We start from the raw sequence: 21,524 nt of genomic DNA, 5'->3' as shown, positions 1-21,524 counted from the left end.
GGAAGAGGAGGGGGGAGGAGGAGGAGGAGAATCTCAGAAAATTAGAATATTGTGAAAAGGTTCAATATTCTAGGCTCAAAGTGTCCCTGCTCTAATCATTCAATTAAGCAATAATACCTGCAAAGGGTTCCTGAGCCTTTAAATGGGCTCTCAGTCTGGTTCAGTAGGAAGCACAATCATGGGAAAGACTGCTGACCTGACCGTTGTGTGGAAAACCATCATTGACACCCTCCATAAGGAGGGAAAGCCTCAAAAGGTAATTGCAAAAGAAGTTGGATGTTCCCAAAGTGCTGTATCAAAGCACATTAATAGAAAGTTATGCCGAAGGGAAAAGTGTGGAAGAAAAAGGTGCACAAGCAACAGGGATGACCGCAGCCTGGAGAGGATTGTCAGGAAAAGGCCATTCAAAAGTGTTGGGGACTTTCAGAAGGAGTGGACTGAGGCTGGAGTGAGTGCATCAAGAGCCACCACACACAGACGGATCCTGGACATGGGCTTCAAATGTTGTATTCCTCTATACTCCTTGGGTAAGGTGTAATGACCAAGTCTGTATTATGTTTCCAGTTGTTCATAACTTATATGTGCAAGTTAAGAAATCTGCAAATATTGCTTCATATATAATCTGATTCCCCACCCATAGCCAAACCCAAAGAAGCATGGAGGGAGACATGTCATTTTGGACTTGTCTATTAAAGTGAGTTATGTTCTAGGCATGAAAAACTAGCTCAGTGACTTTGGCCCAGTCATATTTTTTTTTTCAGCCCAACCCACCTCAATGAGTTGCTGTTGTGGGAAAAATAGGAAAAGAAAGGAGTACTGGTATGTTTGGTACCTTGAAATGAAAATGTGGGATAAAATATGAAAAAAGTGGGATAAAAATCTAAAAATAAATTCAGAATTTAGAGTAGACACACTGATGGGTCATTAATCCATAGTTGCTCAAGAAACCCCAACTGGCAGGCGTCAGTATGTGATCATGTTGATTCCAAGTTTTTTTAAAATTTTAAAATAAACTTTATTAAAGATAATTATTTAATTATTATTCTTTATTAAAGAATAAAAAGAAAAATATATACAGTGTATAAAATACCAAATTTCGTTACAAATGAAACCAATATACAAATACAAATATTCACATAAAACATATATATTTCTTATCAGCTAAGACGGTGTGATCATTTATTGAAAACAATTTTACTAATATTCATTTTCTATTTTTGGTATATGCTCTTAGTTTAACGATTTCATTTTTCAAATCCCTATCTTTTAATTTCCTGGTTTTTCTCCTTCATCCAATTGTACCATTTTTCTCAAACTGTAGTATATATTTTGAGTCTACCTGATCTCTAAGTTTTTGTGTAAGTAGGTCCATTTCAGCACAGTCAAGAACTTTCTGAATTATCAAATTATTTGTTGGCATTTGGTCACCCTTCCAGCATTGTGCCAACACAATTCTTGCTGCCGTGATTATATGGAGAATTAAGTATTTCATTTCTTTGGCATAGTCCCCTTTTAACATTCCCAACAAAAATATTTCAGCCTGAAATTCTAGTTGTATATTTGTAATTTCTTTTATCCAAATTCTAATTTATTTCCAGTACTTTTTACTTTTTGGACAAAGCCACCAAGCGTGAAAGAAGGTACCCCTCGTTTGCTTACATTTCCAACAAGTCAAATTTAAATTTGGGTACTGATTCCAAGTTTAATATACATGTTCTACTAAGCATATATTGTTTAGCCAATGGCAAAAAATGGCACTTTAAGATTTTCAGTTGAGAAAGTATATTACTGCACAGAAATCTGAGGAAGATGAAGGAAATTTATCTAGGATATGAATCATTCATGTTGATTCCAGATTTAATAGCACTTGAATGTCCCCTTCTGCTTGCAGTAGGGCTTACCAAGTGTGAATCAGTCCATTCATAAACACAAAGTGGATTATAGTATTGTGACTGTCTCACAATGACTGCACTGTCAGGCAAGTAAGCTTTCGTTGTTGTGTATTGGAGAATGGAAATCAAATGAAAGATCTCTGCAGCTTACTTTTAAAATGTTTTGTTCCAGTTTTCCACCAGTTCAAATGCTACAAATTCTTCAACTATGTAACTATTCAATAGTTAAATATTTCCAGATGATAAAACACAAAGGAATTTACAAAAGTAAAAATGTTAAATATTAACTAGTCATAGCGGTAAACAGCAAAAACTCCAAAAGAAAAAAAAATAAACCAAGATAGCTTTCAACTACTTTATTTTGGGTGGTATTGTATTAGAACTGGATTAGAATTTATGATAGTGAATGAAAATGTCTAAAAGAACTGCAATGGAGACAGAAAAATTCCTCTTAGAATATTGCCTTAAGTTTAATCAACACAGTAAACATGAGTCCTGAACCCTAACCCTAACCTTAAAATAGATTTTCGGCCTGTCAAAACTGAAAAGAGATTTGTTTTTGTTTTTTTTGTAAAACCAGCATTTCCACCCACAATTAAAGAGACTCTTCTAAAATAGGATTTAGGTTGCTTCCAAAGATCCATACTTTAGAATTCCTTGGAAAAATGGCTAATATTTACACTACTATGCATAACAATTTGCTTGCTGTTTTTTGTATTATCAATATTAACACAGGAATTTCCCCCCTCGCTCCCAAGAATTAAAAGGTTTGATGAGCTTTCTGAGTGAGTCCTGAGGTCTGGAAGGAAGTGGGGAAAATAATAAGCAACATTTCAGAGATTATCTAGTGTGTGGTTTCCCAAAAGTGATCTATTTTTAACCTCCAAGTGTTGATGGAATATCCAAAGTTGTTGCTGTTGTTATTCATAGTACTAGTATTCATAAAATCGTGACCATATAATAAACATTTGGAATTAATGAATAATCTGAAACTTCATGAAGGGATTGATGATTTGAAGAGTTTGGAGATCCCTGATCCAGTCCAACATCAAACACTGAAACACCAGCATACTGGTAGAGAAAAATACATTTATTGAATGTCCTTTTGTCAAAAGAAACTGTATTCGTGAAGGTACACAAAGAATCTCCCACATTTTATAAATTAGTTTATTTCCCTTTTCCCCACAAAATATTAACTACATAAGAAACACATCACAGAATCTTTTTTTAAAACATACTATGTATATATTTCTTAAAAAGCACAAAATGGAGTGACCATGCTAGCACCTGGACAAAATTCACTGGAAAAAATTATTTGGCAAGCCTCACCTCATAGTGCTGGTGCAAAGTATGGCATACACAGGAGTTGTTGTCTTTTGCCATAGCATGCCCTTAGGTCTCCCAAATCTGATCCAAAAGTGAAATCCGTTTACATACTTTGTTCAAATGGAAACAAATAGCTGATGTAGGCTAGCTAACTCCCACTGCATCTCACCACGTTTTCCTAAATTGGAACGGTTGAAAAGGCCCAATCCGTAGCATATAACAAAACAGCTTTTATACTCCAGAATCTGAGAGATTCGGTTTCAGATACCTGAGGATTAACAACTAATTTTTATATCGCTATGATTAGATGTGGTTCAGATGACATGCCACGTCATTTATTCATTAAAGATACCTGATTGGATCGGTTAGAGATCTTTGGCACGGTTTCACATTCAGTTAGCTTGCTTGCCCGCAGCATACAGCGTTGAATACACCTATGTAAAGTGTATTGTTCCCATTCTTGTTTCTGGCTAGCAAGGGGTGATAATACAATAGCCTTAAACCACCCAGTAGAGATATATAGTGGGGAGAAGCCAGATAGCACAAAGAAGCACATCTGTATCTAATCTTAAGCCTTCTGAACATTGCACGTGTCTTTGCTATGCAATCATTGTACGAGTTTATTGCTTCTGGTTTGCTGCTAAGCATCGCTGCAGAAGTTTGATTTGGCATCTGCCTAAAAAGGATATAGGAGGAATTAAACTAGGCTTTTGCAGCCTTTCTTCTCCTGTTTTTACTGTATCAGGTTCTTTCAGAGACAAAATAGGGAATGTCTAAAGATAAATACCGTCTTTCAGCAAAGCGTTTACGGTAACTCCCATGGTGGAGTTGTATTTCTATTTAAATTGGTTCATGCCAAGTTCAGAGTTTAAATCGGTTCATGCCTGGCATCAACCCGAAGGGGAAAAAACGGCTGCCGGTATATGGCTATATGTGCCTCTTGCTAGATGTTGATGACAGAGGGAGCTTCAAAAACTAGAGGTACAGAAAAAAGGCAGCCAGCCAGGAGTCTCCTGCAAAAATGAACAGCGGAGAGATAAAACTACAAGCTTTGCCAACAGAAAATATCAGATATTTTATAATGCTTTGTGAAATATTTCTTTAAAAACCTGAACGGGCTCAAATTGCCTTTGATTTAAGACAATTTCCTAACGTTCCTTTCTTTTTTTAAAAATAATGATGGCCCACAAATCCATAGCTTTCCTAAGGCTCCTGGGGGGAAGTTCAACCTGGCCTCAGTTTTTGTGGTCTACATGGGCAATGCAATTTTTAGGAATGGTCTTAAGCAAATCATTTGTTATCAGGTACACAACAGGCTACACCATTTGTAGTGCAATTCAGTAAATGCATAACTGCATTACAATCTAAAGTTCCAATGTAAAGTTTGGAACGTTAAAAAAGTTATGTGAAAATGCTAAAAGATGGATTTCAATAGACCTGTCAGTCATCTTGGGAATAAGCACTGGGAAGCCAACACAGGAGGATATCTGTAAATGCTAGACAGTTAAAGTAAGATTGCTTTCCAAACAGATTTAAGACTAGATAGAGATGACCTCTATTATTAACGTAACATGGATTGTAAAATGCAAGGAAAGCATCAGATTCAGAGAGAAAAAAAATCACTCATTTTGTTTGCTCAAATATTGGGCAAAGAGCTATTTATGTATCGTCTCTTGAAATATTTTTATTTTGTGAAAAGAAATCACCCCTGAATAAGAGGTTTGTTAACTCAAAATATATCATATTGACAATTTGGGGAACATGAGGGAAGAGAAACCTAGCATTAAAGTCCCATGAATCAAAACCACATATCAAACTTCCTGCCACATTTTACATAAGTCCCAAAGAAATCAAATCCTAAAGCACGGGGATCAAACTTGCAGAGTCATGCTGCCGTCACATATCATAACGTTTTCCCTTTGCGGAGCAGGGGTGGGTGTGGCCTACTTGTGACACATCCAGCCTGCAAGATTGATACCCCTGTCCTAAAGGTTCATTTCTTTTCACAATGTAGGAAATAGATATAGGTAAAAGTTAAACAAGCTACAGCTTAGGGCCTCACAAAATTCCAGAATTATTTTGCTTTTGAGAAATGAAGAAAATGTTTTAAATTATATCTGATGTCAGTTTTCTGATTTTGCAAATGAGTATTATTACTTATTAAAAATGATCCTGATTATTTTGTCAGCATTGTGTGTACAAAAGGTATCTTAACATTATTTTAAAAATTACATTTAAGTATTATTTCCAAGGCATGTTATATTGTCATCTATGAGAACTAGTTGGATAAATGATTAATATGTAATCAATAAATCACCATTTGAAAATGATACGTATTTTTCACTTTAAATACCCCACTGAAATTTTATTCATATATATACATATTTTCATAGATTTTCACGGGTTCAGGTATGTAGGTCTAGGTGTGTTCGGGTCTTTTCCCATGTAAGATTAAGAGTATCTTGGCGACATTTCGGCGAGGTCCCACTCGCCATCCTCAGGCTGGTGCTTTCGAAAGCAACAGCCTGAGGATGGCGAGTGGGACCTCGCCGAAACATCGCCAAGATACTCTTAATCTTACATGGAAAAGACCTGAACACACCTAGATCTACACGTATGTATGTATGTATGTATGTATGTATGTATATATGGCATTCAGCTTTGTTCGGGTATTTTCCCACGTCATTATAGTTGTGCTTTTAAAGTTGTAGCTACAACTTTAAAAACATAACTATAATGACGTGGGAAAATACCTGAACAAAGCTGAATACCATACATGTAAGTACCCGTGAAAACTTAAGAAAACATTATTACACGCATGTGTGGGTGTGTTTTCTCAATTTTTTTATGTGGTAATCCAAAGTCTTATTTTGGTACACACTTTTGTGAGACAATCGGGTGTAATGTTTTAGCAAAGGCCTCTGTTTTATGCAGCTCACCAAGTCTAAATCTAGCACTGGTTAAATAGACAAGGATTTTATTTCAAAAGTCTCATTGTTCTGGCTATGGAAGTCAAGTGATAGCAACTCTTGAATGTGTTGGAGAGAATGTCTACTGGGACTGAACCTTGTTTAAAAGCCAACTGTCCCAATGTCGCAGATCTGTCCCAATGCAAGCCAACATATATTCTCAGGTGTTATATGCAGTAAACAAAAAACAAAAACAAAAAAACTAAACAGGCCACCAGAGTTATGTAGACTTAGAGAATTAAATAGTTTACAAAAACAACTTTGTATGACATCACTACAATTATCTCTTTAGAAATAAATTCAAATTTGTTTTTTCTTAGTAATATATTGGTAATTTCTCTAAATTATCATAGAGTTTGCAAATTGACACAAAAACAGAACGCTTGCTTAAACGCCACAGCAATAAATATGTTCCATCATCTGTTATGGGGTAAGGTAGTAATCCCTTGGTAATAATAAATCTACTGCCAAGTTTTAATTAGCTAGTATTTCTTTAAAAAAAAAATCATTCTGATCTACAACCATGCAGTAGGAAACACAGAAGCAGCCATAGCCTGGGTTAGAAAAAATAAGTAAGGTCTCTGAAGAAAAAGGCCATTTCTCAAGCCAAACAGTCATATAATTAACAATTAGAATAAACACTCATAATTGTATAAGTTGACATTTAAAATAAAAACTTTTGGCTATAAATTGAAAAACATTTATAGCTGCTGAAAAATGTGCCAGTTCTCCCTCTAGTGGTCAAACATTGACGACAGGATTCAGTTTGGTTTAGGTTTAGGTAGGATAATAAACCCAGGACTGGCAATTGTGATACATCTATGAGTAATGAGGTAGGGCAGGGTTGGGCAAGGTGGAGTAAACAGGAATATTCACCTCAGTTTGTTTGGTTCATTTAGTCCCCAAGTTGGCTCCTACTGTATTCATCCAAATCAAGAGGTCTTCAAGCTTGGCAACTTTAAGACTTGTTGGACTTCAACTCCCAGAATTCTCCAGCCTTCTGGGAGTTGAAGTCCACAAGTCTTAAAGTTGCCAAGTTTGGGGACCCCTGATCCAAATGAATGAGTAGATCAGGGCAGAAAGAATGCAGCTTATCTATTCTTATTAGAGCAGAATGAAGTCATATGTAAGAAAGTCTGCTTAGGTAATTTAGAAATACAAACAGTTGGAATAAGAGAAGCTGCTAAATTCTAACACTAATAAGAATTAAGAAAAAGAAAACTGTAGGGAGAAGAATGACTTTTTCCCAGCTCTGAAAATGAATGGGAGGCAGTTTTCTAATACAATTAAATTATACTACCCAGATACACAGGAACAACAGCACCCCTTCTCTATGGTGCTTTTGTTAATTTTGCAATTCTCTCTCTCTCTCCCTTTTACAAACAAGCAAGGATTTTATGGCAATATCTATTATCTGAACTACAAACCATTGTTTCTCTCTCACTTTTGGGGGGTTACTGCTTAATCATATATTTTATGAATATCTAATCATCTAAACTTAGAGCAGGTGAAAATTCTTCCCCTAAGTATCACATGTGAGATCCACTACTAGAAATGTGCCTGAATTGATATAAAAAACCATACATTATTTTAAGTTATTGATTTTAATTAATTTAGACTCAAGTGTCACAGGTTCTAAAAATTGTAGGATTGCTATGGGGGGCCATGATTTCAGAAGTTCATTTCCAGAAATTCTCCAGATTTTCAATTTTCCTTCAATTTAACACGAGATTTAAGGGACTGATGTCCAAACTATTAAACCTAAGAAAAATATAACTGAAGCTTTTAAGGATGGATGCTTTTTGTGCATTTTACGTGGCTGGCATTCTAATAGTTTGAACACTCGATGATAAGTAATAATAAAAACAGAAAATTGCTAGTTAGTGTTACAGCTGTTATAGAGCAACACTGACAAAACTGTTTGTCTGTTGAGCAATCAACCATCAAAGTGTTTCAAAGTACTTTAAAACATTATTTAAGCTACTTTTCATTAACATGATGGATTATGTACTATGCAGAACTATTAATTTTTATCAGCCCAACCATGGCAGCCAAAATTGCTTGAGGACGGAAATTGTAGCCTAAACCGATCTGGAAGACAATACATAGAGGAAGGCATTAAGTTTTCAGAGCTTACAGTCCAAATTATCTCATATATCTAATGATGTTGGCTCTAGTTCGCAAAATGTCATACAGGAATAAATTCGGATTTAATTCAATGTTGTTGCTTTTTTTTGCTATTGAACAAATCATTCAAATCTTACACTTCTGGTTTTTTTATGGCTGTTGTATAAAAAAAAAAAATTCCAAGGAATTCTTAAAAATATAAATGAAGCAAGAAACCTTAGATCAAGGCTCCATTTTGGTTGTACTTCTCCCTTTCAAGGATACAATGAATACAGAATGCCCCAAAATAAATACCCATTGAACTAAAAAGAAATACAAGAACAAAGGCAGAAGTGCTTGAAATGCTGAGCTGATCCATTTAGTAGGGAAAAGCAGTACTTCCCTCCATATTCCTTAAATGTGTCAAGAATTTATTTCAGAATTAGTAAAAAAAAAAAAACCACCTATAGATATAGTTACTATTTGCTTGCATAAATACTTTATACTAATTTATCTTGAAAAAGATTCCCACAGTAAAAAAAAAAAAAAAGATTAGGTGACAATGAGAAGTTTGGAATGAACTAAGACATGACATAAAGAGTAGCTTATCACACACACAAACCAAACATTTTGAGAAATCAAGAAATTACCTGGCTCTTCATTCTTTTTTAAAGGGAAAAAAAAGTAAACAATACTGGATACAAACTTTGGGAATCGTAAGTTTTTTTCCTCTACCATCCGAAAGTTGAAGTCAGAGTATGCACCGTATCTATAGGTTAGATTAGAAACATTATTTTACAAATGTTCTATACATTTCCAATATATTATATGGAGACCATAGCAACTCCTGTTTCTACATTAAATTAAATATTTCCCATTCTGCACAAAAAGCTCACGTTAGAGATGCTACAGAATCCAACAGGTATCTTACATCAATCACATTCCCTTTCTATACGTCAAGGGAAGCAAAATCGGGATGGCTTGAAGATGCTTGTTTCACGATCAACATACCTTATCCTGACCGATAACAAAAAGGAAGGGCAAGTTGGCACCTTGCATTTAAGAGTCTTTATTTTTATTACGATTTTAGAGTTCCATTCATCAATTTCATTTAATATAAAGTGGTCCAAGAAAAAAAAAAGTGCTCTTGTTTTAACTTCCATCATCCAAAGTTCACAGAATAAGAATGTTCAAGATGGTTTGGTTAAAAAGTGGCAAAAAATGTGTACAGTTCAGAATTAGCACACTTGGTGTTCTTCCAGGAGAGAAAAAAAAAAATCTTACATCAAGGTGTATAGTAAATCTTCAGTATAATTAGTGGTAGTGATTCTGGGCATTTGGTGGATGTCCATGGTGCAGGGAAGAAATTCTGAAAAAATGGTGCAGCTTATTTGGTCTCAGTCTTATCTTGCAACAGTGGTATAATGGACTCCCATGCCGTAAGGCACTATTTAAACCAAAAGAAACAGATATAACAATTAATTAACAATGCCATTTTAAACCAAACAGTCATAAGAATGGTCTTATAATAATGTCATTTAAAACTTAAGCGGCCTTAAATGACACAAATTGTGAATTAAACAATGTTATCAATATCTGCATTTCCAACACAGCAGCTTCAAATGCACAATTTTATGATAATAATCATTTTCTCTACTAAAGAACACCATATACACCTTGTAGATTGTCTTTCTTCGCCTGGGATGTCACATATCCTTTCCAAATCTAGTACCTTCCAGCTGCATCGGAGCTTATATTTTCAAGATTTCCCACCTATCAAAGGTTCACATACTTTGCCACACACAAATCTTGTCGCTCCAGATCATTTTCCTCAATAAATCATAGAACAAGTATGTTTTTGACTCATTTGTTTAATTGGGTTTTCTTTATCTAGTTTTAGGACTTGTTGGGAGGACAGATTACATTTTGGGTGATATTTGTGAACAAAAATTTGGAAATTGAAAAAGATTCATGAAACTTTTTAGAACCATGATAAGTGGGAGCTTGGCCAGAGCAAACGAACATGAAGGCAAACAAGAAAGAAGGAACAAGGGAATTATGTGCAAGAAGACACTAGTGGTAAGGAGCATGGGAAATATACAGTATTTATTTATTTTGTCATAAATCAATATAAGATGGTATTAGGGAAAGCCCCACAAAATGTGCCATAAGTATATGGCAAAAAACCCACGTGGAAAGAAGTCTTGACCAGTTAAAAAGATCTACAAGCCTTGTGTATGGGGTAAAAAAATTACTTACCCACATAGGGTTTCACATAATTTACAATTCATTCAACTTTACACTACCGTGTTTCTCATATAATAAGGCCGGGTCTTTTTTTTTTTTTTTGAGCCCCGAAAAAATGGCTAGGCCGTCTTTTTGGGGGTGACTTAATTCCCCGCTCTTGCATCTTTGGGTGGGCGGGTGGTGATGGCTTGGATGTTGACCTCGGCGTTGGTGGGGCACTTCGTATCGGGGTCAGCGAAGGCAGCACCATATCCGGGTGTGCAACAAAAGTACTTCCTAACGGCAAGCCCCCCCCACCATTCCCCCCCCATTTCGCATGTTTTAATATAGGCCTTAATTTGGGGGGAGGGGCTTAATTTCATTTCATGCCTATAAAACATGCTGGGACTTCCTGTTGGGGGAGGCCGTATTGTTGGAGAAACAGGGTAGTAAACTTGTTTGCATTTCCAATAGTTTCTGGGTTAGTTGGTAGTAGGACTATTGCTCTGAAAGTTTTGATACTTTTAAGATCCCACTTAATAGCACTGGATTTTATTTGTCCAACGATGTCTATTCCAGCTGTTTCATTCCTAAATTATCTCTGCCATTTTTAAAAGGATAAACCTTTACAGAAGCAACAACATGGAAAAATATTTGAGCTGTGAAATTCTTCAAGGAAACTAAGGATTAAAACTTTCTGAAAATGGCCGCGGTGGCGGGGGGGAATGGATTGGGCAGCCCCGCAATGCCAATACTGACTGGCAGATCTCAATCATTTTAACATGCATGGGTGTCATTTTGACCTATGTTAACAGGTAACTTCTGCAAGGTCCAGAGCAGTTTTAATGGTGGCCCTGGCAAATAGCTTTTGGTAGTCCTCTATAACCTGATGACTTCTAAATGTGATAGAAGGAAAATTCTCAGAATTTGCAGCCAATCTGGCCCATGACATGTTAACCTATGCTATGGCCGTCACTTACTGGCAAACTACAAGTGTAATTCCCTGCTCTATCTCTGAGGACAGGATTCGGCCTCGTCAGTGGAAATATAAAACTACTAAAGCTTTAACAAGATTATCCAGGAAGAAAGAGAGATCAGTTCTAAATCTTATTGCATCAGCTTTTTATTCAACTGGCATCAGCAAGTTAATTACATTCAATTGCTTTCCTGCATTTAGTGGCAAATTTAGAGACTTACCTTCTCGTAATATTGGATGTTTTTATCTGCCATTCCCATCAGCAGCTGCCTAAAATCTTGCCGCTTGTTGTTTTGCCATCTGTCCATGTCAGCCTTCAGGTCAGCATTGAAACACTCTACCCGGTCTTGACACTTTTCAACATCTGTGGGCATCTGGAAACCAAAAAGGAAGCAATGCTGTGGAGATAAGTTCTGAAAGCTTTTTAGACATCAAAAGATGCCTCTCACTGAGAAGAATCAGAAATATCTTACAATCTCTCAGAGAATTTAATTAATGTCTGCTGCAGAGTTCATCAAGTTCCACTCATATATTCTACTACACAGGTGTCAAACTCGCTGCATCATGTTGCTGTCACGCCACATTTTTTTCCCATTCGTGGAGCTGGAGTGGGCATGGCCTGCATATGACACATCTGGCCCTCAGGCCGCCAGTTTGACACCCTTGGTCTACTCTATCTGTATATGTACTCAAATCATTATAGCGGTACCTCAGTATTCAGCTGCTTCAAAACTCATTGAATTTGGTACTCAACGTATTTTGACACGAAAATATTGTCCCAGTACTCAGCGTTTGTTTAGTACTTGATGTGCTGCAATAGGAAGCGGGGGATGGCTGCAGAGAACAGACAGGAAATCAGCCATGCTGAGAAGGTTGCTGCAAAAGGAAGCAGGGGATGGCCGCAGAGGGTAGATAGAAAGTTGGCCATGCTGGGAAGGTGCTGACAGGGAAAAGGGACACACAGAAAGTTCTTCCCGGCCAAAACAAAGAGTCACTTGGTAAGTCACATTGTTTGTTTGGGACTCATCCTTTTGAACTGGTGCATTGGGACTCGACACGCCTTCTGAAACCAATTAACAACATGTACTGAGGTACCACTGTACTTACCATGATAGACAGTTATATAATGGTCAAGTACAAAGTATAAATAAGGGCCATTAAGGATCGTTTTCCTTCCTAGCTACAGAAATATCAAGAAATTCTAAGTTAAGGATCATGTACCAAACAAGGTATTGAATTTTAACCAAGGTTGAGTGGATATAAATTTCTCAGCACAGTTCTAAAGTATACTGGGTATCTGTGATGCCCTGGGCGTGGCACAAAGGCAACACAGTTACATAAGTACGAAAAGTCCCTTTAATACCTCCCTGCGTGCCCTAGGATGGAGAGGGGGTGGGCCTGGGTCTTCCTCTGAATTTTCTCTGCCTTGTTCTACCTCTTCCCTGCTCTGCCCAGCCGGACTGTGCTCTTCCCCAGTTTCTTCCACAGCCAACAGAGCCACACTCCCGCTCCCTGTCAGCTGCTCGGCCTCTCCCTCAGAATCAGATTCTGACAGGGGCATGACAGTAGCCTTGGTTAAATTTTTCTTTCAACATGAGATTGTTAGAACAAAATGGAGTTACTACTGGATGTTGTCCTGGGAGAGATTTTTCAAGCTGTTGCACACAGAGTTTGATAAATTAAATCCAGTGAAGCTTACTCCCAAGGCAAGCAATTAATAATCCTTCCACAAAATAGTACTGATTTTTTTAAGCTTGTAGGTTCTTGGGCAAGAACGAATAGCAACAAGGCAAACTCGGAACACTTATTAAACTGAAGGAGATGTGACATTACGTCTAGAAATGAAACCAATAATTTTTCATCTCCTGCACTTCATGACCCAGAATGCATCAACTATTTGCGTGCATAAAAGCTTTTATTCACCTATCAGGACATAGTTTTATAATTAGATCAGATAACACTAATTACTATTAGAGTTGAGATACTACACTGCATGAGAATTCTTGCCTATTTTCAAAATGACTTCTTGACGCTCATCTTAGCCTCAGTTCAATAGGTGTTGGTATTGAATCGAAATAAGAGGCTGCTACCCAATGAATAGAAAAAGATATTGGAAAGCTTCAGGAAAATAAACTATTGAACAGACACCACATTCTATTTAAAAGCTTCTCCCCGACAGCAAACCTTGGGACGGTCTTCTCTCTTGAGGGCCACAGCTTCTAGTTTGGCTTCATATTCCGCTTGAACTTGATCTCTTTTCTTCAACACATTCTAAGAAGGGAGAAGAGAGAAAGAGGCACTGCAATTAGTGAAAAGAACTATAAAAATCAATGGTGTCTTTTTATACTACAGGAAAGCTTCAATTTTTCTAGATCTCATATTCTGTATAGCAATGACAAGCATAATCCATTTGAAACCACCCTAATTCAGGAAAATAATACAGGTAGTCCTCAATTTACAAGCCTTCATTTTGCGATCAGAGCTACAATAGTACTGAAAAAAGTGACTTGTGGCCTTTTTCATATGGCCATTGCAGCATGGTCACATGATCAAAATTCAGATCTGACGTGTATTTATGACAATTGCAGTGTGTTGTGGTTCGCCGGCAGACTGTGCAGATGGCAGCGGAATCGGACAGTAGGGAAGAAAGGAGATCAGTCCGGGAGTCTGGAGAGGACTCGGACGAGGGTCCTGCGTCCAATGTAGAGATGGGGCCAGGACCATCCGGGAGTGGGGTGCTGCCTCCGAAGTCTGGCAGCAGCGAGGCAGAGGACCCAGGGGAGCCTGTTCCCAGTGCGCAGAGCTGCTAAAAGGCGAGAGTAGCTGACACAAAAGGGGCAACTCGGGAGTAAGGCTGAGAGGTGACTGCCCCGCCCATAAGGGATAAAGGACAGGCAAAGATGACAAAATCTTTACTCTTTGTACTTTGGTTGGGTTTTTTTCTAGTTCGTTTGACACTTCTTGTTATTGGCAGCACTTCACAGGAAAGAAAGGTGGGTGCCTATCTCAAGGAACTCTTTGAGATTCATTACCGGCTGGGAATGAAAATAATTTCCAGTGTGCAATAAAGCAAGACTTGTTTTAAAATAAACATGCGCGTAATTACAGTCTTGGAAGCCTTGGTCAGAACACAGTGTCCCAGGGTCATCAGATCATCTTTTGTGATCTTCTGACAGGCAAAGTCAACAGGAAAGCCAGATTCACTTAACAATGTGTTCCTAACTTAACAACTACAGTAATTCAGCGTGGCTACTAACAACTGTGGCAAGAGATGTTGTAAAATGGGGCAAAGCTCACTTAACAACTGTCTTGTTTAGCAATGGAAGGTTTGGGCTCAATTGTAGTTGTACATTGAGGGCTCCCTGCAAGGCCAGGAGGAGGAGGGAAAAAAGATTACATCAGCTTTTTTATTTTAAAACACATCACATCTGTTCCATGTGGTTCAATACACAAATTCAATTGAGAAACAAAGGTGTGGTTAACAGCAGAAAAGTAACGTCACCGAATCTTGAATGGTGTTTTTGCATAGGCTAAAATCTAAACTGATAGGTGGACAGAGTTATCTGTCCAGATTTTGCACCATACAACCATGTACTAAGTTGGCCCTTCACTCCTAATTTCCCCCAAATTCATCCAGAGATCCTAGGAAGTTGGCAGCACAACTCTTTTGATTCAGGATTCTGATTTAGCTATAAAATGCTGACAACTAATGTAAGTTTCTCCTTTTTTCACATTTTAGAATGTTGCAATGCAGTTTGAAAATACAGAAATGATTCTTTACAAAAGGAGGGAGAGGGTCCTTCAGAAGATAACATCTGTCAGCCTCTCTACCAGTTAGGAGTTTTTTAAACAAAGATCCCCTTATTTCTTATTGTTAATGACCCTAAAAGTCTTTTTCTTTTGCATCCATATTTTATTAATCCATCCATTCATCTATATATTCTTCAACTCTTATGCCTAGAGTCAGTGCTTCTTCATTCAGCAATATATGAGCAAAAACTACATCCTTCATCACTTAAGTGGACCAAGTTTAAGACTGAAGGCTGACGAAGGACAGAAAATAGAGAACAGATGCAACGTCCACAGCTCAATCTCCTTCACCATTTGAGCCTGATCAATTATCAATAAGGCTTAACCCAACCACTTATCCCATTAGTGGAAAGACAGTTCTATCTAGCTACATCTATGATCATATCATCTCTAATACTGCCTCCCGCCAACAATAATTAAAAATCTAAATTCCTCACGTTTCCTCAAGACATCCATCTTCAATTTACCCAACTATGGAAATCAGATTGAAAAATGACAAGCAGTTGTGATGGATACACAGTCAGTTAATGCACAAACTCAAAAAATATATTTCCTTTATTTACATTTGTCTTCTTTGTTTACATCTAGGTGGGGAACTATGCCCCCCACCCTTTTTTTAACCATGTCCATTGGTGGGCTCAAGAATTCTAGGAGTTGAAGTCCACAGGTCATAAAAGGGCCATAGTTCCCCACTCGATTTACATCTTAAAATGATAATTTTGTGCCTTCTTACATATATATATTTGGTAAGATGGATTGCAGAGTTGAAAAAAAGCAGCTTAGACAGAATTAATTTAGACTTCAGTTTAGGCTAAGGATTTTCAGCTATTTGTCAGGTGACAGATATTCCTCAGCTGACAACTGAGTAAGTGGAACCAGAATTTCCATTTCCAAGCGATGCAATTGTAAAAAGCGTGACCTCATGTGATCACTTCATTTAGTGACCATAATCCTGGCTGTCCCAGTTGTCACCATCCCAGCTTGGTCTCTGCCAGCCCCAAGCCACAGTAAGATAAAGAACTGCATCCTCTTCAATTTCCCCCTGCCTATCTCCCCCCCATCCCAGCTAAGTCCTGGCAGGCTGTCAAGTGCCGGAATTTTGATTGGGTGATTATGGGAGTCTACAACGGCCATAACTTCAAAGACCTGGCATAACTATCCTTTATTCAGCACCCTCATCACTTTGAACGGTGACTGAACAAATGGTTAATAGACTAACTGTAAATATGAAAGTCATTCAGGTTAAATTATGTGACCATGTAACCCAGTAGTAGCAGCAGAAGCTTGCAGTGTTCTTGTTAGACTTTCTCACTAGATTTTTTTTTAAAGGAAGGTGCCAGGGATTGAAAGTTCAAGTATCCAGCGTGCAAAAGATGTTCTGTATCATTAAACTAGCTTCCTTTGAAGAAAAGAAAAGATCTTTAGAAGTTAGCTCTATGCTAAGCTATTCCTTTTGAGTTTGAATGACAATGGGAGAAAGCAAGTTGGGTCATTCTTTAGCCAAGATGACTAATAAACGATATAAATATATATTTTCTACCAGGCCTGGGCATTTTACAGGTCGTGGGCCACATCCCTTTAACTGTTCCTATCTGGCCCACGTGAGATCAATCAGAAATTAGAAAATAAAATGTAAATAAGTGGGCCACGGGTGGAGGGAGAGGAAGCCAAGTGCATTCCTTTAGTTGGCTGATAAGAGAAAAGCTTTCTGCACCTGTGGTAAAAGGCTCCCTCCTCTCTCTTCCCTCAACATGAGGGGGCAGCAGAATTAAGTTCAGCCTATTGGTTCGACCCTGCACAAAGTTTGGGAAAATTAATTGCCCACCCCTGTATTATTCTGTGTTTATTGATAAAAGACATGTTGACTTTTTTTTTCCTTTTAAAATTAAGACTGGAAAAATTGCAGATCTCTCAAACACCACACAAAACAATGCAATTTCTCAAGACTGAGCAGAGGACGATTAAGTGCATTTGCCCCTTGAGAGTATTTGAAATATATTTTAAACTATTCTAGCACGAACAATATTAAAATTTAAAAACTAACTCCTTACCTAATGTCCAAACATTCCATTGGGGGACTTTACTAACTCTGCCCAGTTGTTCTGTCTCATCACAAGAGTTCTTATTGCTCTGCTTTTTAAGAAAATGCAACAGCAGTCAGCATGAAGACCACACAACCTGGCCCTCTTGTAATTCCCACAACCTACATATCGTAAGTCATACACCAGAAACGCACAATTGGATGACGTTTATTTTAAACAGCAAATCCTCATGTGTTATGTAGACCAGGGTCTCCAACCTTGGCAACATTAAGACTTGTGGACTTCAACTCCCAGAATTCCTTAGCCAGCTTTGGAATTCTGGGAGTTGTGAAGTCCACAAGTCTTAAAGTTGCCCAGGCTGGAGACCCTGATGTAGACTACAACTTCTTGGTACATGCAAGTAACATTCAAATAAATTTAAGGTCAAGGAAAAGAAGCTTACAGAGATTGCCTGTATTGTGGTTCGCCATGAAATCTAAATATAGGAAGGATATGCCGCAAAATCCTGTGGGCAAGATTTTAACTGTCCATTCTGATGGCAACAACCCACATGCATATATATTTTGAAGAAAAGGATTTTAAGAGAAAAAAAAACACATTATACATTGCAAAATACTTATGCCGCATGTGAATCACTGTTAGCCAAAATTAAGAGATACCACATGGAATAGATATGCTTGACCTTTGTAGGAAAGTAGTGGATAATAATTCTCTGTCCTCATCTGCAGTTTGCTGACAAATTATCAACCTCTCCCTACCCAATTCTTAGCATGACTGGTACTGAACTACTCCAGGATTTGGAGAATAAAATCATAAATTACATTCCAGGCCCAATGTTTCAAATAACTCTGTATAACTCTAAACACCACTAAACTGAGAGTAAATCACATTAAGTAACAGAGAAAAGGAAATTTGCTCTAGAAAATAACATATTTCTGAAAATAGCCCTTACAATGGAAATTATTATTATTAATCCAAAGCCAGTTTACATCTATGCCAGCCATAAAAGTTTGCATTCACTGTTCTGTCAGTTTGTATTCTGGGGCCAGGAACACACAGAATAGTTTCAGGGATGCTAAAGCGGAGTTTTTAATTAACACGTGTAACATTTCAAGGGATGGGTCGAAGAGTTATCTTTCCTTTAAAGCAGGGGTCTCCAACCTTGGCAACTTTAAGCCTGGAGAATTCTGGGAGTTGAAGTCGTCCAGGCTTAAAGTTGCCAAGGTTGGAGACCCCTGCTTTAAAGAAAGGATTTGGAAAGCTACTCAAGGCATATACAGACATCTGTCTTGCAATTCCTCATTACCTTCATGGAATCTGAATACAGAATATATTCTCGTAAAACAGGGAGAAAGTCTTCAGTCATGTCTTCACTCAATTCCTCAAGAGCTGTGCAACAGTTTCCAATGCAGGCTGATACTCCTTCAAGAGGTTCAGACACCTCTGTCTCTAGTGCACTCCAGGTCGAATAAACAGGGCCATATTCTCGTAGTTCCACTAGATATTCTGCAGCAGATAAAAATAAGGGACAGAAAATTCTGTGTTCCAAGATTATGAGACTTAAAAAAAAATCAAATAAAGTTTTGAGGGGGAAATATTCACATTTGGCAAGGTGCTGAGCAAATAAGAAATTATTCACACTTGGGAAAACTATGGAGAATAGTATTGCCAAAACAAAATAAGGAGAAGAGATATATAGGAATTTAGCAATTTCAAAAAAATGTCCAACATTTCCAAAATCTTTTTGCAGGAGTAGTTCTGCAGCATAACAAATCCACATCCAAGAGAGGAGGAATGCATGCATCTTTCACTGTTTGTTTCTTGAAAATATATATATATAACGTTTCGGCAGAATCTCATCTGCCATCATCAGGCTTCTGTATTGTGTTCGTCTGTGAGTCAGACTTTTACTAAATGATGGCAGATGAGATTCTGCTGAAACGTTGCTACAACTTTAAAAGCACAACTATAATGACGTGGGAAAATACCCAAACAAAGCTGAATACCATACATGTAAGTACCCACGAAAACTTAAAAAAACATATATACATACATACATACATATATACAATTTGAGAAATAACAAAATGGGAGTTACAAGGGAAACTATAAGTCCTTACTTACCCACTTCCTCTTTGATTATCCGCTGTGCTATTCTATCAATAGTTCCTAGCTTCAGAGAAAACGTGTCTAGATATTCACCCATGGCAGCAAACTCCAACGGTCGACTTCTTAATTTATAGTTTCCTGTGACATATTTTACTGATTCTCCCATCTTGGTAAGCAAAGCCATTCCTTGTTTTTTGTAAGCATTAAGATCCTGGTATCGACAGAACGATTAATAAATTTACAGCTTTGCTGAAACTATTCACTCTCATACACCTGTCTGAGCAAGAAACAGTCACGTTCATCCCACTGAATTTGTTATAGTTAAATTGTGGACTATATGGGTGCTTTTAAAAAGTAGAACATCAGCAATATCTAAGTGACTATTTTAAAGCAATGGAAGACATCAAAATGAAGTAACTGTTTGAAAAGAAGGATGGTTCTGGGCTACTCAAAATATTCAGCTGGGTTTATTTTATTGTTTTAAACATTACAAGCTGTATACTAAAAGACAATACCCAACGCCCACCAGAATCTAAAGCTAGCATTTAACAAAAGAGTTGGCTAATGAATTAACGAAACATGTATTTATGCTGCTGCAAGAAAACGGCCATGTTCCAAGTACTTGCACCTCTAATTATGAGTTTTGAAAATCAGAAACTGTGTGGATTCACTTGCACTTACTTTGGCTGTAAGAAATACATGAAAATGTTCATTGAAAGAAAGTACTGGATGATCTGCAATCCTTTTTAAAAATTTATCCAAGGCCTTTCTTCTTGTTTCAACAAATTCTTCTGAAAAACGGTCAACCACGCCTTTGACTACAAATTTTTCTGGAAGAGGCTGAGGAGGGGAAGAAGAACGTTATAGGAAGCAAAATTCATATACATACATACAAAATTCATGCATACAAAATTCATACATACAATTACATGTACAGTAATGTTTGCATTAATATGTAGATAACCGTGGGGGAATTAAAATCTACCTTGGAACCTGACATCTCTCCTTGATGTTCAGGATATATCTCTTCTGTAGCAGAATGAGTTTTTTTTTTTCCTTTGTCTCAACCCAGTACGAGTCAAGAGGCTTTGTATCTTTTTTGGATTTGCCTGACCTCAGACTCTCAGGCCGGTTAACCCTGCAATACTTCCCCCACCTCCACCCAACCTGCCTTGTCCTTCGGATTTATCTCAAAGACATCTGGGTTGTTTTAAGTACATTTTGTTCCCTGCAGAGCACTAAGAGAAGCTGCGACTCAGTCATCGTGGCCTGCTTTCGTTGCCAGCTTATCATTGCAATCTCTGAGTTAACAATAAAATATAGCTGAGACTGCACTGCTAACACCATGAGATCATGCCAACTGCAAATTACTTTCCCATTTCTGAACATTAACATTCATGTTTATGGGGACAACAATTTTGCCACTAGTATTCCCCAAACATGCATTTTAAATCTCACTTAGTACTGGTGATTTAGAGTAACCTTCCAGTTGTTAAAGGAAGAAAGTAGAAGATGAATTAAAGTGCATGTTAAAAATCTAAAAGATCCCAGCAGATAAAGTCAATAGAATAGACATGCTTATTCTGTAACCCACTTTATTTAAAAAAAGGGAGTGCTATTAGATAACATGATTTGAAAGGGAGCACGTAAAATGGAGCAGTACTTCAACAACAAGCAAAGATTGCTTCTAGTCCAAGGAACTTTTGTTATTTATTTATAAAAATATGCATCTTCAAGAAGTCCAACGAGACTCCTGAATTTAAATCTAAATCAATTATCAGGAAGCTATACATCTAGTTTTATAAAATTAAAACTCTCGAATCATAATATCATGGTAACTTACTGCGCCTGTGCATGGTTTGCCAATTGCACAGTGGCAGATAGGAAAGCACTCCAGAGGATTAATGTCATTGCCCAGAAGATCACTGGTTGCCCTCTCCCCTCTTTGGAAGAGCTTTATAGCTCCCTCAGCCTTAAGAAAGTTCAAAACATTCTCAAAGATCTATCTCATCCTGGGAACCTTTTTTTAAACTATTACCATCTGGTAGATGGTACAGAATAATAAAAG

At 37.5% G+C, this 21,524-nt stretch overlaps 1 protein-coding gene across 1 annotated transcript in view; it reads right to left on the bottom strand.

The window, feature by feature from the left end:
• Window positions 1-9,346: 9,346 nt before the first annotated feature.
• SNX30 (sorting nexin family member 30) overlaps window positions 9,347-21,524 on the bottom strand; it is a 28,771-nt gene continuing 16,593 nt past the window's right edge. The window contains exons 4-9 of the mRNA XM_026713405.2: window positions 20,138-20,296; window positions 19,472-19,667; window positions 18,654-18,853; window positions 13,680-13,766; window positions 11,717-11,869; window positions 9,347-9,740 (exon numbers count right to left, since the gene is read on the bottom strand). Coding sequence (XP_026569190.1) covers window positions 9,681-9,740; window positions 11,717-11,869; window positions 13,680-13,766; window positions 18,654-18,853; window positions 19,472-19,667; window positions 20,138-20,296 — 855 coding nt within the window. The 3' untranslated portion in view covers window positions 9,347-9,680. The remainder of the gene's footprint in view (window positions 9,741-11,716; window positions 11,870-13,679; window positions 13,767-18,653; window positions 18,854-19,471; window positions 19,668-20,137; window positions 20,297-21,524) is intronic.

Source organism: Pseudonaja textilis, chromosome 2 (genome assembly GCF_049901715.1).
Source record: "Pseudonaja textilis isolate UNSWEBS1 chromosome 2, rPseTex1.2, whole genome shotgun sequence".
NCBI classification, from domain to species: Eukaryota; Metazoa; Chordata; class Lepidosauria; order Squamata; family Elapidae; genus Pseudonaja; species Pseudonaja textilis.
This window is presented reverse-complemented; position numbering and strand designations above follow the sequence as displayed.